Source organism: Talpa europaea (assembly GCF_964194135.1).
Source record: "Talpa europaea genome assembly, chromosome: 14".
In the NCBI taxonomy this organism is placed as follows: Eukaryota; Metazoa; Chordata; class Mammalia; order Eulipotyphla; family Talpidae; genus Talpa; species Talpa europaea.
Genome location: NC_140082.1, coordinates 80,766,862 through 80,788,025, shown reverse-complemented (window position 1 = coordinate 80,788,025; position 21,164 = coordinate 80,766,862). Strand labels below are relative to the sequence as shown.

Below are 21,164 nucleotides of genomic sequence, written 5' to 3'. Positions count from 1 at the left end.
AGCTCTTCTGTTCCAAGCATTTGCCAGGTCCAGAGTTGTGGGTGGTCGGGGGGGAACCCCAGCAGCCTCCAGCTGCCTGCTCCAGTACAGATCTCCAGGGCCTGTCTCTCAGGCCAGGGGTGCTTCTCTGAAGTAGGAGCAGGACATGTTGTACCACACACACCGGGGCCCGGGTGGCAGCCCGCTCTCCTCAAGAAAATGTTGGAATCTGGTTAAGTGTCCACACAGATGAGGAACTTGCCTAAAGCTAGTCACCTCCTCGATTTAAAGGAACGAGGGCTTCACACACCTGCTCCACAGAGTCCGCCTTACAGGATCCTGGGATGTGATGCAGTGGGCAGACTAAGATCTTAGCCTGCAGACTGGAATTTCCAGGTGCCAGAGGAAGAGCTTTGATCCATGGACCCCACCCTGAAGGTGAGATGAGGATGAGGAAGAGGAGGAGGATATGATGGCTGGAGATGCAAGTCTGGGAGTGCCACCACCAATGACAGCAAGGAGCAGATGGGATCAGATGGGATTAAAGGTTAACAGGGCAAGAGAGTCAAGAAAAGTTAAGAGAGGGCCCTCCCTGGTGGCACAAGGGGTTAAGCACAGCACTGTGAAGCTGTCTGCAGCCTCTGTGGCACGAGTTCAATCCCCAGCCAGGGAGCTACCCACATGACATAGCAGACCTCTCCTGTCTCGCCCGCTGCTCCCCCTCAGCAGTGTATTTCAGTCAGTCTGCCTGTTCTGTTCCTCACTCTGTACCTGGTGAATCCTCTCACCCCCTGCATCTCTGGCCTGTACCCCAGTTCTAGGAAAAAAAAAAAGAAAAAGAAAAGTCAAGAGAGAAGAGGCTAGGAATCATGGCCACTCTCCTTTCTCTCTACCCTCTGATGCTATTCCCATTAGCAGAGGGAAGTTGGAAAGCATGGTTTATTATATTCTAGGCCAAGAGAAAAAAACCAAGGCCAAATTATGGAAGGACTATGAAGTTGGTCAAGAAGCAAACATGTGCACATCCTGGAGTTTCCATCCTGTTTCTGTCCTGCTCGCAGGGCTAGGTGGGAGCCACCTTCTTTTGATCAATGTTGCGTCCTAGCAGCACAGAGCTACAACTGCAAAGGGGAGTCCATACTTCAGGTCAATAGATCTGAGCTCAATCTCTATTTTGCCTCAGAGCAGCTGGTGAACAAGGACATGGTAGTTAACCTCTCTGGTAGTTAACCTCATGGTAGTTAAGCCTCCTCTGGTGTAAAGTAGATGGAAGGGGGAAGGTGGAAATAGACATGGGAGGTGCGGACCTACGCCCCTAAATGAAATAAAGTGTCATAAACCAATGTTACCTAAGTAAAGGGGGAAAAATGCACACACAAAAAAAAATATCCAACTCACAGAATCATCCTGAGGATTTGATCCAAAGTTGAGCAAAGTGTTTGATGAAGCATCTGGCAACTAACAGCAATCAGTCACAACTGTTACTGTCATCACAATAAAAAATATAGATGGCCCTTGAACTTGAACTCCATGGGTCCACTTATACTGGGGTTTTATTGTAAACAGCTGATGTCAACTTACAGTATTGATAAATGCAATCCAGTACTACAAATATGTATTTTCTCTTCCTGATGATTTTCTCAACAGCATTTTCATTTCACCATCTGACTTTACTGTAAGAATACAGTATATAATACAGAAATCATGCAAAAATCTGTGTCCACTGACTGTTTATGTTAGTGGTAAGAGCTCTGGTCAACAGCAGGTTATTGGTAGCTAAGATGGGGATGTCAGAAATTATGAAATTTTTCACTGTGTGGTGGATCATTGTCCTAAGCCCATGTTGTTCCAGGGCCAGCTGTATTAAGGATATTGGCCCATGAGGAAAACTGAGGGCTCAGCCTACCACTCCTCAGGGCCTAGGTCCCCAGAGAGAACATGAAAAAAGAAAAAGAACAAATTTGTTCTGGAAAATGAGATGAGCAGATAAGATGCTCTGAAGAACTGGGGAAGACAGAAAAGCAGATGGGCTCAGCCAGCAGGAGAAAGCAGCACCCTCCTGTGAGAAGATTTCTGCAGAGGTAGGAGCAATTCCAGAAATACTCGAAACCCTGGAGCACAGTGTGCAAGGGCAGGAGGGTGCCTGAGCAGGCATGAGTATAAAGTGTGGAGGCAGTGGCAGCTGGGCAATGAGTGGCACACGATTGATTCAGAGGCTTAACCAGTGAGAGAGGGTGCTGAGGCCAAAGGGGAGGACCATGTTCTGGGAACAGTAATGCAACAGTAATCCAACAGGTCTCCAACAGACCCCTACTGTTAGTGGTATCAGGAGACCTGATGAAGGGTCCTGATTTTCATTATCACTGCTGGTACAGGTGACCATCTAGTATGCTGTCATTGTAAGTATGTGGGGATCTTGAGCTCTCACTCCTGCTCATCAATGATGAGGAGTCCTCCCATTCTTAGATGCCAACAGTGGATGAGTGAGCAGTCTTGAATGGCTAACTACTTTTGGCAATAGTGAGGCATAAACATCTACCTACACCAGGCATTAAAGAAGCAGTGGGTTCCCCTTCCCCTGCTAATAGTGTCAGAGAAAGCCATCTAAAACAGAAGGTTTAAATATGATCCAGAGCATCAAATATAATATAAAAATGCACAGATTTTAACTAAAAATCATGCATCGTACCATAGTGAATGGCATAAAACAACAACAATCCAATAAACAGACGTCACGACTGAGATAATAGGGATGTCAGAATTATCAAAATGACAAAGATTTTGAAGTAGCCATGGTAAAAATGCTTCATTGAACATTTACAAAGACACCTGCAAAAAATGACAAAATACAAAATCTTAATAAACAGACCATCTCAACAAAGAAATAGAAGATATAAAAAAAAACAAATAGAAATTTTAAAAATGAAAACACCCTGATCAAAATTAAAAACTCAGTGAATGAGCTCAATAACAGAATATAAAGGATAGAGAAAAGAGGGAATAAGGAGAAAAAAATAACAGAAATTGCCCTATCTGAACAGCAGAGGAAAAAAAAAACCCAAAAAGCAAAACAGGAAGAAAACCTCAATAAAAACTAACAGAGGCTCAGAGGCTTATGGGACCATAACAAAAGATCTAACATTCATGGCAGTGGAGAGTCAGAAGGAGAAAAGGGGTAAAGCTGTGAAAGTATAGAAAGAAGAATGGAACTTTCTCTTGAATTTTCTGAATTATGCTTAATGATTGAAGCAAGAATTATAATATTGTCTGATGTAGTTCTAAATGTATGTACAGAAATTCTTAAGACAATTATAACTATGGGAGGCCAATAGGATGTAAAAGAGAAAAACTCACTCAAACTGGTAAAACAATACCTACACAGATACGTGTATATAACATAGTACCAAAGCAGTCACTAAGAAAGCTGTATAAGAATAAACATTAAAAAGGCTATAGAAAAATAAATAAAAATACTGTAGATAAATCAAATACAATTTTGAAAAATATTTATGTAACCCCTAAGAAGACAGAAAAAAGAAGAGAACCCAAAACAGAACAAACAGAAGATAAAAGACAAAAGTCCTAACACACCAAAAGTTACATTAAATGTAAATGGTCTAAATATATGCCAGAGATTAGTAGGATGATTGAAAAAACATGACCCAAATATAGGTTACATTGAATGTAAATGGCCAATATATCAATTGATGACAGAAATTAGCAGGTTAGATTAAAAAACACAATCCAAATATAGAAAAATATAGGTACACCTTAGAAATATTATGTTTTGGTTCCAGATCACAGCAATAAAATATCACAATAAAGCAAGTCATATGAAGTTTTTGGTTTCCCAGCACATATGAAACTTATATAGTTTAGGCTACTAAGTGTGCAATAGCATTATATCTAAAAAAAAATTGTACATGCCTTAATTAATTGTGACACAGACATGAAGTGAGATGATACTGTTGGAAAAATAGCCACAAAAGACCTGCATGACATAGAGTTGCCATATACTTTCAATTTGTAAAACACACAATATCTTCAAAGTACAATAAAATGCAGTATGCTTGTATAGGCAGGTTGAAAGAAAAAGGATGGAAAAATATGTATCATGTAAAAATTAATCAAACAAAATCAAAAGCAGTTATACTAATAGCAGATAGAGTTCAGAGCAAAGACAGAGAGACAAAATATAATGATAAAAGACACAATTCACCAAAACCACAGTAATCCTAAATGTGTAAGCACCAAACAAAAGAGCTTCAAAATAGGTGAACAAAACTAATAGAACTTCAAGGGAAAATAGACAAATCAATAACAGTTGAATATTTTAATACTCCTCTCAATAATAGAACAGGCAGAAATCAGTAAGTATATCAGAAGAACTTAAGAACTCTTTCAACCAACAGAGTCTCATCACATTTTTGGAACATTCCACCAAACAACGAGAGAATACATATACTTTTCAAGTGTCCAAAGAACATGTATCGTGGTACACTAGGTTCTGGGCCATAAAGTAACCTCAACAAATTTAAATGAATGAAGTCATGAAGAATGTGTTCTCCAAGCACAATGGAATCAAACTAGATATTGATAACAGAAAAATCTCCAAATATTTGGAAATCAAACAACATACTTTGAAATAATCTATGGGTACAAGAAGTGTTAAGTGTTGGGGGAGGGAGGGTAAACTGAACTGAATGAAAATTAAAATACAAAATAACAGAGTCTGCAAGATGTGGTTAATCTATTGCTAGAAGGGAAATTTATAACACTACTTTACAGTAGAAAAAAGAAGGTCTCAAATCAATAAGTTAACTACTCACTTCAAGATCCTAGGGAAAGAAAAGCAAAATGAGCCAAAGAAGAGGAGAGATGGAAATAATAAAGATAAGAGGGAAAAAATGAAATTGAAAGCAAAAAACCACTATAGAACTTAGATGAAGTAGACCACTTCACATAAAACATAATTGCCATAACTCTCCAAATATGAAATCGATCTTTTGAACAGCCCTATAACTTCTTGAGAAATTGAATTTTTAATTTTTAAAAAGTTCTCTTAACAAAGAGATCTTTAAGTACATATGGTCTCACTGGAAGATTCTACTAAAACTTTAAAGAATTAACACCAACCCTACACAATCACTTCCAGTACATAGAAGAGAACACTTCTCATTTTATTTACTGAAACTAGTATTACCCTGATACCAAAGCTAGTCAAAGATGGTACCAAAAAAAGGAGAAGAAAATTAAAAATTACCAACCAAAATCCTGATGAATATAGATGCAAAAATCCTTAACAGAGTATCAGTAAACAGAATTCGTCAGTATAAAGAGAAAACAGCATGACACTTTTGTACACTGTAACACAGTTATAGAAATATATATTAAGAGAAACTGACAAATCCATAATCATATCCATGAAATAGATTTTCTCAGGCAAATTGGTCAACATAAGAATCCCACGTTTTTCAATAAGTTTTATCCAGCACATAAGTGAAAAAGGCGAATGCCTACAGGCACCAGACACACAGGGTAAATGACAAAGATGGACAGGTCTATTAAATCACGGAGAAAGGCAGACAGGTAAATTGCCCTTTGAAGGAGCAGTCACTGCGCTACTCCAGCTAATGGATGCCATCAAGGAGTCCAGAATGGCCTGATATTTCAAGAGAAACCCCAAATCTGTATTTTTAACATAAAACCTCTTGACTTGTAAATATTTGCCCACATTTTTCTGAAACACTGCATGGATCACACAAAACACATTTCTGCAGGTCAAGGAAACCTGTGGGCCACTAGTTACAACCTCTGATTTACATAGATATTGGTACTTGATAAGCATGAAATAAAAGTATTTTTCAAATACCCATTTTAATATTTACAGAAAGTGAACATATTTTAGGATCACAAAGAATTTCCCAACAAATTCTGAAAGACAGAAGTTAAACAAAACAGTTTTTGATCTTGATGCAATAAAATTAAAAATTGCCAACAAAAGAAGCTCCAAAACACTATCCAATTGGAAAATTTTAAAATCCCTTATAAATAATGTTTGAGTTAAAGAGAAAAATCAAAGCTAAAATAAAACATTATTCAAAAAATTATTCAGAAATGAATAACAATAAGAATATTGTATAATTAAGCCTGAGAGAGGTGATGAGAGGGAAATACATAAAACATTTATTTACTTATTAGCACACATCAAAGCCTGAAAATAAAGAACTGAACATCTAGTCAAGGAACTAAGAAAAAGCAGCAATAATGCAAATTTAAAAGCTGAAAAATTAATAAACAAAGAAAACTAGAAATTCATGAATTACAAAATAAAAGAATGAATCAAAAAATCAAAATTCAGTTCTTTGAAAAATCTATTTTATAGGAAATGGCAAAGTTTTCATTAGTCTGATGAAGGGAAAAAAAGCAAATGCCACAAATCAGATTAGGAACAATTATAACTATGAATATGGAGGATTTTTTAAAAATTTGAGAGTATGACATTAAATTTATATGTCATATGTTTGGAAATTTGGAGAAGTGGATGATTTTTCCAGGAAAATTTAATTACCAAAATTTCCTCAGTAGAAATAATAAACCTGAATAGACCTATTTCTTTTAAAAGTTACCATGTCTGACCAGATTGATTAATCAGTTCTATCAACATTTCAAAAAAAACAGCCACTGTCTACAATATAGGAACTGTTTCAGAGCACAGTGAAAGAAAAAGTCCTAATTCATTCTACAAATCCAGTATAACACTAATATCCAAAATGGAGGGAGACATCACAAAAACAGCAACTGTAGTTCAATCTCTCTTATAAAGACACAAAAACCATAACAAAATATTAACAGTTGAATGCAACAGTGTATTAAAGAACAATACTCATAATCAAATAAAATTTTTTGTAAGAATGAAAGAATGAAATCTCCAATGTTAGGAAATCCATAAAGTATTTCACCACATTAAACAGTAAAGTTAAAAAATATATAATTACCTCAATAGATTTTTTAAAAGCATGCTTTTTTAAAAGCATGTAATAATTTTTTAAAAGCATGCTTTTTTAAAAGCATATAATAAAATTCAACATCCATTACTGAGTAAGTCACCTAAAAATCTAGGAATATAATAAAATTTCCATAATTTAATAGAGCATAAGTATAGGAAACCTACTGAAGACACCTACAAATGACATAAAACAAGAAATATTCTTGCATAAAAGAACAAAACTTATAAACCACCACTATTCAATATTCATCAGGAGTTCCATACATTGAAATAAGACAAGAAAAAGAAATGAGAGTTGTTAATATTAAAGAGATAAAACCTCCATTATATTTACAGACAGATTTTATTTACATCTGTCTAGAAAAGTCAAGAGAACCAAAAGCAACCGCACCAAAAGTCTTCATTAAGATGGCCAGGTACATAAATCAACACATAAAAATTAATAGCCCTCCTATGTCCATATCAATAATAGCCAATTAGAAATAAAATTTTTTAAGAATTCAACCTAAGATTGAGAAATAAACCTAACAAGAAATGTATAAGATTGATACGAAGACAGTGATAAAACTTTAAAATGATGTCAAAGTAGACCTGAATAAATAAAAACATACCATGTTCCTGGGTGGGAAGACTCAATATTGTAAAGATGTCAATTCTCCCCCAATTAATCTATAATTTCCATGCAATCCCAATCAAAATCCCAACAGGATTTTTTATGGAACTTGACAAGCAGATTCTCAAGTTCATCTGAAAGAGAAAATGTGCAAGAATAGCCAAGAAATTTTTGAAAAAGAATCATAAGAGAAAATTTGTCCTATCAATTATTAAAAAATTCTTCTTAAACTATAATAATTTAAAATGAGGTATATTTAGGGATTTGGGGATTAAAAAGAAGTAGACTACTGCAACATAATAAAGGATCTAGTAACCAGAGGGTGGCAGGCAGATGGAGATCACTAAACATTAATTTTGACCGGGAGCAGGGGGTAGGGCGGGGAACATTAGGTTTCTCTTGTATCTTTCACAAAAATAAATTCTAAATGGACTAAAAAGCTAAACACAAAAGACAAAACCATTAAAATTGTTTAGATGAGCTATCCTTCTAAAACTTAGTTTTCAGAGGAAATACAGGTGAATAGATTTATTATCCTAGGCTCTACTAAGACCCCAAACCCAAGGAATCATAAAGGGAGATCAATAAAACTGATGTTGTAAAAAGTTTTAAACTGATTTTTATTGAAATATTACATAAAGCAAAAGGGAACAAATCATTAGCAAACAGCTGTCCAACTTAATTTTTTAAAAATCACTTTCTCTAAAATGAAAGTTAGGGTCTTCCAATTAAATATACAAGAGTACCCCACTCTCCTCTCTGAAAACAGTGAAGATGCAGCATGTCTCTGCAGATTCCCATGAGTATATAATTTCGCCCCAATGTAGTGCTGCATCTGAGGGCCATAGGACTGGGACATGGGTGGTTGTAGGAACTTGTTTCTTTACCACACTGCATTGCTTTTAGAGCAAAAAGAAAAAATTGCCTAAGTGTCCATTACTTTAGAAGCGGTAAGGATTGACCAGGAACCATATAGACATGCTGTCTTTCCAAGAAGCAGGCTGTTTTTGTGGCATGGATTTTTGGGGGGAGAAAAAGCAAATGCCAATTAACCCTAACCCTGTTCCTACTGTGGACAGTACAAACTGAGTTAATGTTGATTCACTAGTGAGTGGAGGAGAGCTCTTAGATGTTTGTAGTCCAACTGACTCTCCTTTCCTCCTCCTCATATTTTAGTAGCTTATTGGCCTAGAGGGGAAGCCCTTATCTCCTCCCCAGCCTATGTTTCATAACAACTAGAAAGTGATAAGCATGAATAATGCTGCAAGGAATAAGGGAAAGGCGGTTATACCAAATTCAAGAAAATGATGAAAATTATTAGCAGCCATTTCTCCATAGTATCAAAAATTTAACAAAAACATGCTTCCTTGCTGATGCAAGAACTCAGAAATACAAGATATGCATGAAAAGATAACAAGAAATATAACGAGATTCAAATTACACTCATCCCCAGGAAAGAAACAGAGGAGAAAATATAAAACACTTTTAGAAAGAAAGCCATACTGGAGTTTTCTCTAGGAAAAAAAGACTCAGGGAAGAATGTCAGAAATATAGGGAACAGGTTTGAGAAAAATCAAAAGGAAAAGATAGAAAAAGTTAAATATGATTAGAAAGAGATATAGAAGTTGGGAAATAGAAATCAAATTTATGTATAAGTGTTACACATGAAGAACTGAACAAATGGAAACGAAAATATTCAGAAACACTACAGAAGAAATTTGCCTGAAATGGGAAAAAACTCAGTGAATCTTTTCAAGCATACTGAACCCTAACAATAGCTGCGACAGAATAATCTGCACCAAAGGTGACTCAGCAAAATTAATAGAATGAAGTAAGGATGAAGAATGAAGGAGGACTTGTACCCAAACAATAAGTCAAAATCACCTACATGGGGGGAAAAATCAAGCTGGCCTCAGTTTCCAAACAACACTGACTCTGGAGGGTGAGGACAACAGGTTATGTTCACCAAGTTCTGAAAGGATATATTCTATAACACAGATCTAATTCAAGAGTAAAGGTAATCTCCAGATATTCTCAAAGGTGAACAAACTCAGGAACTACAGCACCTTTTGGAAAAAGTTACTCAGTGATAAACTCCAGCAAATTAAGAGATGAATTAAAATAAATAATTCAGGAATGCAAAAGTTATACTGAAAGTGATGGTACCAAAACTGAACAACTGGGAGAATGATACTGACAGAAGATTAGTACTGAACACTGACAATGTAAAAATAAACAAATAAAAACCCCTGGACTGAGGTGTGGGGGAAAGCTATAAGAAGATACTGAAGTGCTCATTACCAAATATGAGAAACATGTAATTAAAAAGTAGTCTTGGACTCAAAGGTTTTCACAATCTTGAGGTTTTTTTCCAATAGGGATATTTGAGGAAATAACTCATTAAAATGAAACGTTTATGTGAAATTCAGCAATAACTTAATTTCAATTTGTTTCTTGTCCTATTAAATTCACATGCAAAAAATAAATGAAGCATAAAAATAAACACTAACCAAATACAATTAAACAAAATTAAATCTGAAGCTCAGCAACTTAACAGTTTTCACTTCGTTCCTCATGTCAGGTTTACATAAAATTAAACTTAATATTTTGACCAAAAGCAGGTATAGTATAAGAATAAAAGCAGGTATAGCATGATCAAATGTTAATGAAAAAATACCCATCGCCCACCAATCCATTCATCTATGTATGTATGTGGCTTAAAGATTTCTGTTAAAAAAGTAGAGGTTGAGAGCTGGAACTAGACTCAGTCTTGGTTTGATCTTGGGAAAATTATTTAACTTGTCTGGTTCTCATCTGAACAATGGGGATAACAATAGCATCTGTGTCATAGTGGTTTTTTTTTTTTTTTAAAGATTTATTTATTTATTTATACAAGCACTGGGTACAGTCAGAAGCGCGGGAGGGTGAGAAAATTCACCAGAGCCAGAGTGGAGAGCAGAGCAGGCAGACCGACAAAATACACTGCTAAGGGGAGCAGCAGGTGGCAGGACAGGTCTGCGCACCATGTGGGACCCTCACCCAGCGGCCGGGGATCAAACCGGCGATGCAGAGGCTGTGGGCAGCTTCACAACCCAGCGCTCAACAGCTGTGCCACTGGGGAGGCCCTATGTCATAGTGTTTTGTGGAGATTATATAATGTAATACATACAGAGACAATGCCTATTGTCAGGAAGCATTCAGTAAGTGCTGGTTGTTCCTATTTCAGCAGGATTTAGGTAACCCTTTACCTGCTGGTTTTTTTTTTTTATTCTTCTGTATGTTGATATACTATTACATATATATTGGAGCTATCTTGACTTACCGATAGTACTGTTGTAGAAAGAATATTATTTTAAAGTTATAATTTGGATAACTACACAACTTCATTTGACTGAATTATTTCCATGTGACAAAATTATAAGAAACATGCAATTTTATAAAGAAAATTGGTAGAAAATATTACTCCATTTGTATAAATATGTAGTCATAGCTTCAGGAGGTCATCGAAGGTGACTTCAAACTATATCCAAAATTCTTGGGCACTTTTCTGTTCAAAGGGTGTTGCCTACTTTCTCTCCTCTTGAGTATATGTTAGACTTAATGAATCATTTCTAAAGAACTGAGTGTGACAGAAGTGATTCGTGTGACTTCTAAGACTAAATCATAAAAAACATAGCTGCTTTCTCCTTGCTCTTAACAGCCTGCAATGAGAGAAACTAACTACCATGTCATTGGGACACTCAAAGAACCTAGTGTAGACATACATATGGTGAGAAATTAAGGCCTCCTTCCAACAACCAGCAAGCAATTGAGGACTCCAGGCAACAACCAAATAAGTGACTTATCTTGGTAAAGGATCCTCTAGCCCTAGTCAAACCTTCAGACTTCCGTCACAGTCAATTGCTTGACTACAAATTCATGAGAGGCCCTCAGTCAGAATCACTCAGCTAAGCTGCTATTGTGTTAGGTAACACATGTTTTTTGTTTTAATAAACTGGGTAGGCCAAGGGCAAAGCAGAGACTACCCGTTATAAAACTTTGGAGTAATTCTCACATCACAATAGGTAACATACATGTCATCTATTTGCTAAAGATGTATAAACCACAGGTTTTAGTTCCAAAATGGCAGAGGAGCATCTGTCACACAAACTATTTTAAAAGTAATAACTAGAAACTCTACACAAAATGTTTATTTGAAAAATCACAACTTTTTAGGAGAATTGGAAAGCAACCAGAAGAAGGCAGAGACAGGTAGGAGATTTAGTTCTTCAAAGAAGGTATCCAAGTTCACATGGCTTTTACTTTGAGGGAACTCCTCACTTCTTTTGGTGCCAGGAGGCTAGAATTCAGGGAGAAAGTGCAATCTTACTCTCCTGATGAGTCAAGGGATGGATTTTGGTATTGATAGGGCAGTGGAAATTGAGTTAAAACCCAGAAAGGAGAGAGCTAGAAGGAGGACAAATAAACACCTTTCAAACATTTGGCTGACCTTAAATGAACGGTACAAATTTGAACAAGGCTCTACGGAAAGGTGCTAGGAAGTCCAGGAGAAAGAGACAGCTGGAGGCTGAATGAGCTAAAAAGATATTTAGCTGCTGCCCATTGCAGGGGAGTCAATTTGGTATTGAGTATTACCAAGTTAGAGATCTTGGTAAATATTTTAGTCTTTGTATTGAAACACCAAAAGGGTCATGACCAAAAGGGTCAGGCCCATGACCTTAGGCCAAGGGCAAAGCAGAGACTACCCATTATAAAAATGAGTAATTATGTCATTACAAATTCAAATTGAACCAATTACTAGAACAAAACTCAACAATATTCAAAGATGAGCGATTCCGGAGTCTCCATCATGTAACATAATGATATCTAGTATATAAAACTAGACATGCAAAGGTGTGCAAAGTAACAGTACTATGTGACCCACAGTACTATGTAAAAAAAAATTAGAAACATAACCACAAGTGGTAGAATTAGTACTAAAGAGTTGAAAGTAACTCTTACAATTAGGCTAAAGATAAAAGATAGATATAATGGCTGAAGAGATGAGGAATCTCAGACTTTTGTAAACAGTAAAAAAGAACCAAGTAGAAATCATAGGACAGAAAAATACAGTATCAAAATTTTTTAAAAAAATCATTGGCTGAGATTAACAGTAGATTGGACAGAACAAAAGAAAGGATTAGTGAATCTGAAGACCATGTAATAGAAATCAATGAAGCAAATGGAGAAAAAAGGATTAAAAAATGAACACAGCCTAATGATCTATGAGGTATATTAAGCAATCTAACAACTATACACTGTACCCAAAAAGAGTAAAGAGAAAACAGGGTTGAAAAAAAAAATCTGAAGAAGTACTGAAAGAAATTTTACCAAAGTTGATTTAGAAAAAAATGAACAAGCCACTAGGAAGTACAGCAAGCCCCAAGCTGATAAACATGGAGAAAATTACCAAGTGACATTGTACTCACATCAAAATACAGATAAGAAAAAAATGTTATAAAATTAGTTAGGAGAACAGATTATATTACATAAAGGGGAACAACAATACAGATTGTTGGGAACAAAAGGGGAACAAAAGGGGAACAAAAATAATAGATGCCAGAAGACAAAGGAAATAACACTTTCCACATCCTGAAAGAAAAATATTTCAAGCTCCTTTTAGCAAAATTTCTTTTAAAAATGAAGATGAAATAAAGACACCTTCAGATAAAAATAGGTAATTTCTCACCAGCATATTTGCACTTTAAGAAATACTAAAAGAAAATCTCAAGCTAAAGCAAAATGGAAACCAGATGGAAATCTGAAGCTGGAAAGTAAGGAAGACCACTAGAAATAGTAAATATGTAGGTAAGTATATTTCTTTTCATAAGTATTTTAAAGTCAACTGACTTTTTAAAGCACGAATAAAAATACATTTTGGGTTTTTAACACATAAACTCAAACACATAAAAACAATAGCACAAAGGATAAGAGTGAGTGTGAACCTGATCTATTTTAGGTTCATGTATTATACATGAAGTTGTGTAATAGTAATTCCATATAGTCTGGGTAACTTAGGATATATATTGTAATCCCTTGAGGAGCAACTTAAAAAGAAGATATAAAGAGATATAGCTCACGGTCAGTTTCAGAGTTATCAGAGAAACGCTGTATTGTGCACCGTGTGCGTGGTAGGGAGCTTTATGTAAGAGGTGCCTGCAGCTGCCCTGCCTGGGGTGGGCTTGGAGGCAGGGGCAGGAACAAGGGGTGGCTGCCTGTATATAGGGGTGGCTGAAGATGCACAAAGCAGCTATAAGAATGACTGTCACAGGTTCCCAGGGTCAACCCCTGGTCTTTCCATGACCAGGCCCGGCTCAGTCCCCAGTCCCTATGTGGCATGCCCCATGCTGCAGATCCTAGTGTTGCCTCCACACTTCCTCCACTCCCAGCCAAGTTCTCCTGGGGGAGCTCATACTGCGCCCTCATGCTTTTGTCCTCATAGGGTAGTTGCCCTGGCTACTCCTGGGGTCCTTACCTGCCTGTCATCTCAGTATCTGGTCATATGCTATCTTCCATGTTGGCCCTATTCACCCCCAAAACATGCTGAAGTCCTGGGACTCCCAAGCTGTTTCTATTACCTCCTGGTTCCCCGCTCAGTGGCTAGCTGGCATTATACGTGCAGCACACGCTCAAAGGTACTAGCTGCATAGATTAAAAATTATTCCTGTACCCATGCCCTGGAAGCAGGGTGCACTTTCTAGAACTTGGGAAACTTGGGTATGCAAGTTTGCCTTGAGTGTAGAGCTTCCCAGAGAGAACTGCCTGTATCCACTGTGCATGTTCCCTGGAGATGCTTTGTGTCTGTCACTGCAGAGCTCCTCATCACAGTCCACAGTGCAGGTGTCAAGCATGTGTCAAAGCAACACATGTGGCTCTATCTGCCACTGAGCGTCTCAGCAGGAGGGATGGAGGTGCTCAGGAGCTTCCTGCAGACTCAGCCCTCAGCCAGTGCTTTCACGTCTGACTTCATCATCATGACAGACCTGGGGAAGCATCTGCATCATTGAGCTTCTTCCCCCACAGGTGAAGAAACCTAGGCTCAGAGAGGTTACAGCAGTTGTCTGAGGACACACAGCCAGGGAGTGGGGTGAATGGGACTGGCTCCCAGGTCAGCCTGGCCCTACAGCTTGTAAGGAGACTTCTCAAGGGTCGTCACTCATCATTGAAAGCTCCAGAGAGAACTCGCACCTCTCAACATACAAGAGCAATGGGACGTGACAAACCTGAGCCACTCCAAAGATCTCCAAGGGAAAGGGTGGCAGAGAATCTTAATTCAAGTAAAAGTTGGAAAAAGACTAATTATAATAAAGTAAAAATCAAAATCAACAAGCAGCTATAAACCAGAGACACACTACAGGGTGGGTGGGTAGTAGGAAGGATTATGGTCAAAATAAGGGGGGGTGGGAATTGTATGGGGACTATAACCAAGATGTTGTGCAAAAATGAAAACTGATGTAAAAATATATAAAATAAAAAATAATTTTTTTTTTTTAAAGTGGAGGATCTTCGGGCCTCCCTGGTGGCACAGGCGGTTGAGCACAGCGCTGTGAAGCTGTCTGCAGCCTCTGCAGTGCCAGTTTGATCCCCGCCGCCCTCAGAGCTACCCACATGGCGAGCAGACCTCTCCTGTCTCGCTCACTGCTCCCCTCAGCAGTGTATTTCGTCAGTCTGCCTGTTCTGTTCCCCACTCTGTCTCTGGTGAATCCTCTCACCCTCCTGCACCTCTGGCCTGTACACCGGCTCTTGTATAAATAAAATAAATCTTTAAAAAAAAAAGTTGAGGATCTTCTTTTCAAAACTCAAGAAACTCCCCATGGATTGGGTGATCCTGGGAATACTTGGCCCCAACTCCTCACCTTGTGCTGCTGGTTGCAGAGTTGAAGGGACTGCAGCAAGCCCACCAAGGCAAACCAGCAGATTTGGAGGTGGCCAGCAAGTGAGCATGGGCACCTCCAAACCTAAGAGACAGGGTCCCAGTTGAGCTGGTGAGCTGGCAAGCTGGCAGTGCCCCATGGCTCTCTGGAGGGTCAAGGTCAATGCTAGCTTGGCGGTGAGCACCTGACTGCCACACCACACACTCACTGGGCGGAAATGTTTGATTCTCACCTCCAAAGCCCCGTCCTGGCAAGGGAAGCTTGATTCATGAATGAAGAAGCCAGACAACAAAGCCAGAGCCACCCAGGATCGGGCCTTGCTCCCTACAGGGGCCAGGAAGAGCCTTTGTTCTCCAGGATGGTGAATAAGTCAGGGGCAACTAGGGGCTGCTAGATTCTGGGAGCACCCAAGGGAGCAGAGCGAGCAGGAGCTGACCACAGTCATGGGTGGACAGAGCTCATGCAGAGCCACGGGGGCGACAGGAATGTTACAAGCCCGTGCAATGCTAGGGAAGACTAATCGTGTCCAGGGGACTCTGTGAAATGTCTTCTGCCTGAGGATGAAGAGCAGGGGTGGGGGAAGTGGCTCGCCAGGCTGGGGTGTGAATCGGAGCTAAGGAAAGTCTGTGGCTCCAGGTGGAGGCTGTAAACTCTGTCTTGGAAATGACAGAGAGCCACAGAAATTGTGCACAGAGAGAACCAACGTGGCCTTCAGGAGGAACTTTCTGTTGACAGAGGTTAAGTCAGGGGCCAGACTAGCAAGACCAGAAGAAAGAAGGATGGGGCCTTCCTGACGGAACCACGATGGCTTTTCAGACAAAAGAATAAACAACTCTTCTGCCTCGAGTCCCAGCGGCTGTGTGCCGGCTGCCTGCTCACGGCACAGGCGACACTGAGGCCTTAGGCCAGCTGAGGCCAACAGGGGTGAAGCCGCTGAGACTCAGCAGGAGGGACCCTGTCCAGCACCCCGCCCCAGGCCCCTGGCTGCATGCTCCCTGGCCTCACCTCCGATTTTGGCGTTGTATGCAATGCCCACGATACAGTAGGAGTTGTTGGCCGAGGCAGCCACTTCTCCTGCACAACGAGTCCCGTGCCTGCAGCAGAGGGAAAAACAAAGTTAGGGCTTAGCCGGGCAATGAGTGAACTCGGGGCACTGCCTACTTTTTCTTAAGCCCAGGAATGACACTAAACCTCACTGCAGGGAGCCAGGACACACACAGGCAGCCTGCAGCTGACAGAGCCTTCCAGGTGTCCTGCTCATGACCAGCAGGGGCTTCCCTTCCCAGAGACCGCCTCCTCCCGCTCTACATTTCTGCTGGACAACACGATGCCGGCACACACAGGTGCAGTGTGAACGGCTGTGTGGCTGGCAGGACATGTATGTCTTGTCCCTTGTGGCACTTCCCCTCCTGCCACCCTGCCCACAACGCTCACCTGGCACAGTCCTGAGGCAGAGCTGAGGAAGAGCACTCGAAATTGAATGCTCAGCAGCAGCTGGGGGGCTCTGAGAAATTACCAGAAAAACAAATTGCTTTCCTCGGTAATGACCCTATTTTCCAATGTGCTGCCTCGGGTCAGTTCCTCCAGCACAGGCCAAAAGAAGGGCAAATGGAAACAGCACGTTTTTGAGAAGTGTCCACAGTGGATTCAAATTATTGAAAATTATCTGGGGTCTGGAGGGAGTCGGCTCTCCTGCTCTGGAACAACAGCTGCCCCCCAGCCAGGGCTGTTCACAGGCACCCAGATCCTGGTCTCTCCTTGGGATCCAGGTCTGCCCTTCAAGGGTCATTCCTCTGTGCCCCCAGGACACAGGTCCGAAATGCGGAGCCCATCCCCCAGGAGTGTGCGCTGCCCAGCAGGAAGGGCACCTTGGGACATGAGGCAGGGACAGCAGCCACCTGCTGGGGGGTGCCTCTGGGGCTCCAGGAGCAGCAACCACACCAGGTGGCCAAGCCTCCCGGCCCAGCACCAGGATTTGCGCACCCCTGCCCCATCCCCCCCAGCTGGAATCTGCCAAGAAGTAAAATCCCATGGAGGAAGGAGCCTTGGCCAGGGCATGTCAACCTTGGGGAGAAAGAAAGGCCCCTTGTTGTTCTCCTCGAGAGACGCTGGGAAGAGTGGGCAGGGCAGGGCATGGCATGCTAACAGAGGAAGGCCATGCGGGGAGAGTGAAGGTGAACTCCCAGCAGCAGGTTTGGGGAATGACTCCAGCCCCAGGGATGCCATTTACAGAGCAGAAGCCACCTCATCTCTCTGCACTCCAAGGTTGGCTGGGTGGGTGTCCTTCACCCCCACACCCCCGGCCCTGGCAGGTGGGTGCATCATCAAGACTGAAAGTCTGCGAGGCTCACAGACGCTCAGTGAGGTCACACACCTGCGTAGAGCAGCAACTCAGGAATGGCAGGGCTGGGATGCCAACCCAGTGTCACCCGTGCCCCTTCCAACTCCCTCATAAAGCAAAGGGGGGAGTCAAGAAAAGCTCAGGCCTGTGACCACGTGCTCCAGTGACCAAACTGCTGTCTTAACACAGCTGGTCACAGAGACCCTAAGTTAAGGATGATTCTTTCGAAATACTCTGACAAGGCTGGAAGCAGGAACATCCATCAATAGCAGAGGCTAACCCCCAGGGGCCGCCCTCTGTCTGAAGGGCCCTGCCAGGGGCACCTCTGGCTCGGGGAAGCCCTCACACAGGAAGGGTGACTGCTTGCAGCTGCTCCCCTTTTGACGATCCCTCCTGTGGGCCCATGTACCCCTCAGAAGGGGGCGGGAAGGGAAGCAAGGAAAGACAGGACTAAGGGGCGTACTTATTTTCATTGCTGGCATCGTATCGTGGCGAGGGATCGTAATCATTTCCGTTGACATCGTAGCTTGCGTAAGAATCCTAAGAAGTGAAATCTTAATGAGTGGTGAGAAATGGCACAGCATCTGACATCAAAATGAATTCCATTTAAATTATTTTATGCCTCTGTTGGAAAACAGAAAAACACACTTGGTACTACTCTCTCACTGTAACTATCGGCTTAGATATATTTTTATTGTGGCTAAATACACAGAACATAATTTACATCCTGTTCATTTCTTTTTTTTTTTTTTAAGATTTATTTATTTATGCATACAAGAACTGGGGTGTAGGCCAGAGGTGTGGGAGGTGAGAGGATTCACCAGAAAGAGTGGGGAACAGAACAGGCAGACTGATGAAATACACTGCTGAGGGGAGCAGCAGGCGAGGCAAGAGAGGCCTGCTGCACCATGTGGGTAGCTCCCTGGCCAGTGATCGAACTCCTGCTGCAGTGGCTGGTGAAAGCTTGATAGTGCTGTCTTTAACCCCTGCGCCATCGGGGAGGCCCATCCATCCTGACCATTTCTGAGTATACATTTCAGAAGCACTGAACACCCACCTTTGCAACCATCACCACTGTCCACCCTCAGAACTCTTCCCATCCTGTAAAACGGAATCTCTAGACCCACCAAATGCGAGCTCCCCATTCTGCTCTCTACTAGAAAACTACCTGCCTGCTGTTTGTGTCTGAGGATGAGGAGCCCGGGGAAGTGGAGTTGTACATGTTTATCCTTTGGGGACTGACTTCACTTAGTATCATGTCTTCAGGGTTTATAAAGGTGGCAGCCAGTGTCACAACTTGTTCTTGCTTATTTACTAACAGTCACATATGTTCTTGCTCACAGACTTATCAGGGGAGTATCCCTATAACTTCACGTCCTCCTTTTTAAAAAATATCATAAAAACCCTCTGGTTTTTTGATATAAACTTCAAAACTCATCTTTAAGACCAACCTAATTGTCTATCACACGCTAGGGTGTGACTGTCTGACCCATTGCGAGGCCCCGGGTTCCTTTAGGAGACTGAATGTATTAATCTGTTTTGTTTTGTTTTTTAAAGATTTATTTATTTATGCATACAAGAACTGGGGTACAGACCAGAAGTGTGGGGGTGAGAGGATTCATCAGAGACAAAGTGGGGAACAGAACAGACAGATCTATTGAAATACACTGTTGAAGGGAGCAGCGGGTGAGACAGGAGAGGTCTGCTGTGCCATGTGGGTAGCTCACCAGTTGGGGATCAAACTCATGCTGCAGAGGCTGTGGATTCCTTCAAAGTGCTGTGCTTAAGCCCTTGCGCTATCAACGAGGCCCTGAATGCCTGAATGCATTTATCTGTTTACTGGAGACCAGAGTCTCTTCCTTATGTTATGAACTCACGCCATGCTCATAAGAACCCTGGGAGACAGTCGTCCTATTGGGAACCCCACTGTGCAGATGGGGACACCGCACAACTTAAGTAACTTGCCCAGGACCTCAAGCTAGGAAGTTGCAGGGCCAGGGTTGAAACCCAGGGAGTCTGCGTTCAGAGCCTGTCATTCTGAGGCTGCTAACACCTGCCTGAGGATAAGTCTCATGGGTGTGTATGTGAGTTCTTTCACATCCTCTCCTAGTATCTGTGTGACTCCTTGAACATGCAAAACCCTTTTCCCTGGCTCCAGGATGGGGACAAACATTGTTTCACCAACCCTTCTCAACACTTTCCACACTGCCTACCATCATGGCGGGGAAAGGCCCTTTATTGTTAGTCACTGTGTCTTCAGCTAAGTAAGGATCAGCACAGCTGAAAACCCGGCACGCCCCGGGCTGGACTTACGTAATTCGGGGCCAGGTCGGGGTGATTTCTCTCAATGCCGTCGTCAAGGATGGTGACCACCACATTTTTCCCCGTGTACCCCCTCTTCCAAGCCGCCTGGACGTTCATTTCTGATCGGCAGCGACTGTTCTTGTCACCACAGTGCTGTGTGAACAGAAGACACGCCCCCCACCCCCCAAACATGGATGCTGCTAATTGGATCTCCCAGCAATGTCCGCAAGGTTGCTGGAGGCAGAGCTTTCCCTGCCTCTTGAGGAGATGCTCAGCCTCCCGCCATTTCCAGGAAGAGCAGGTGCAGAGGGCTTCGCCTGCTACTTCTGCACCTGGCCAGCTGTCTACCACGTTCCCTGGGCACCACCGCCCCTCAGTGTAGTCCCACAACTTGCACCAAACTGTTCCCCTCCTCAAAGAGCCCCCCCAGAGACTGTCATATAACTTCAGAGAAAAACCCTCAAGAAAACTTGTGTTGCAGAGTGAAGCCGGGCCTTGCACGCCATGTGACTGGACTGTTTCCAATTATGAGAATTTCGCTTTGTAAGAGAAGTGAACCCCACCCCACTCACCATGTACCACATGTTGGACCAAATGGGGTCGTTGAAATAAAGGGACTGTGGGTCGTTTCGTGCCTGCCTCTTCACCCTGCGTTTCACTTCTTGCTGCTGGAGCCATGTCACCTGCCAGGGAGAGACACGGTGACTGCTTGGGTTCTAGACCCTTCCCTGAGTCAGGGTCATCTTCCCAGGGTACTAAGCCACACCATTAACTTAGTCCTGACAAAATCCATGTTTGAATGACAAGTTCCAAGGAGACATTTTCCCTTCAAAGTGACCACATTTGAAAAATGTTTATGTGGGAGGAGAAATGGCAGCAATCTGGTAGATTCTGAAATCAAAGATTTTGTAATGTCGCCAATGAATTATCGGGTGATCGTCATCCTGAAGAAAAGGGAACCACACTTACGGAAAGAGTGAAGAGGGGGAGAAATTGCTTGATCAA

General features: G+C 41.5%; 1 protein-coding gene across 3 annotated transcripts in view; it reads right to left on the bottom strand.

The window, feature by feature from the left end:
* PCSK6 (proprotein convertase subtilisin/kexin type 6) overlaps positions 1–21,164 on the bottom strand; it is a gene marked incomplete at both ends in the record, with an annotated part of 162,505 nt that overhangs the window by 86,927 nt on the left and 54,414 nt on the right. For all 3 annotated transcript variants that reach the window (XM_084253905.1, XM_084253906.1, XM_084253907.1), the window contains 4 exons: positions 16,520–16,608; positions 18,319–18,395; positions 20,169–20,312; positions 20,732–20,842. In XM_084253905.1, coding sequence (XP_084110031.1) covers positions 16,520–16,608; positions 18,319–18,395; positions 20,169–20,312; positions 20,732–20,842 — 421 coding nt within the window. The remainder of the gene's footprint in view (positions 1–16,519; positions 16,609–18,318; positions 18,396–20,168; positions 20,313–20,731; positions 20,843–21,164) is intronic.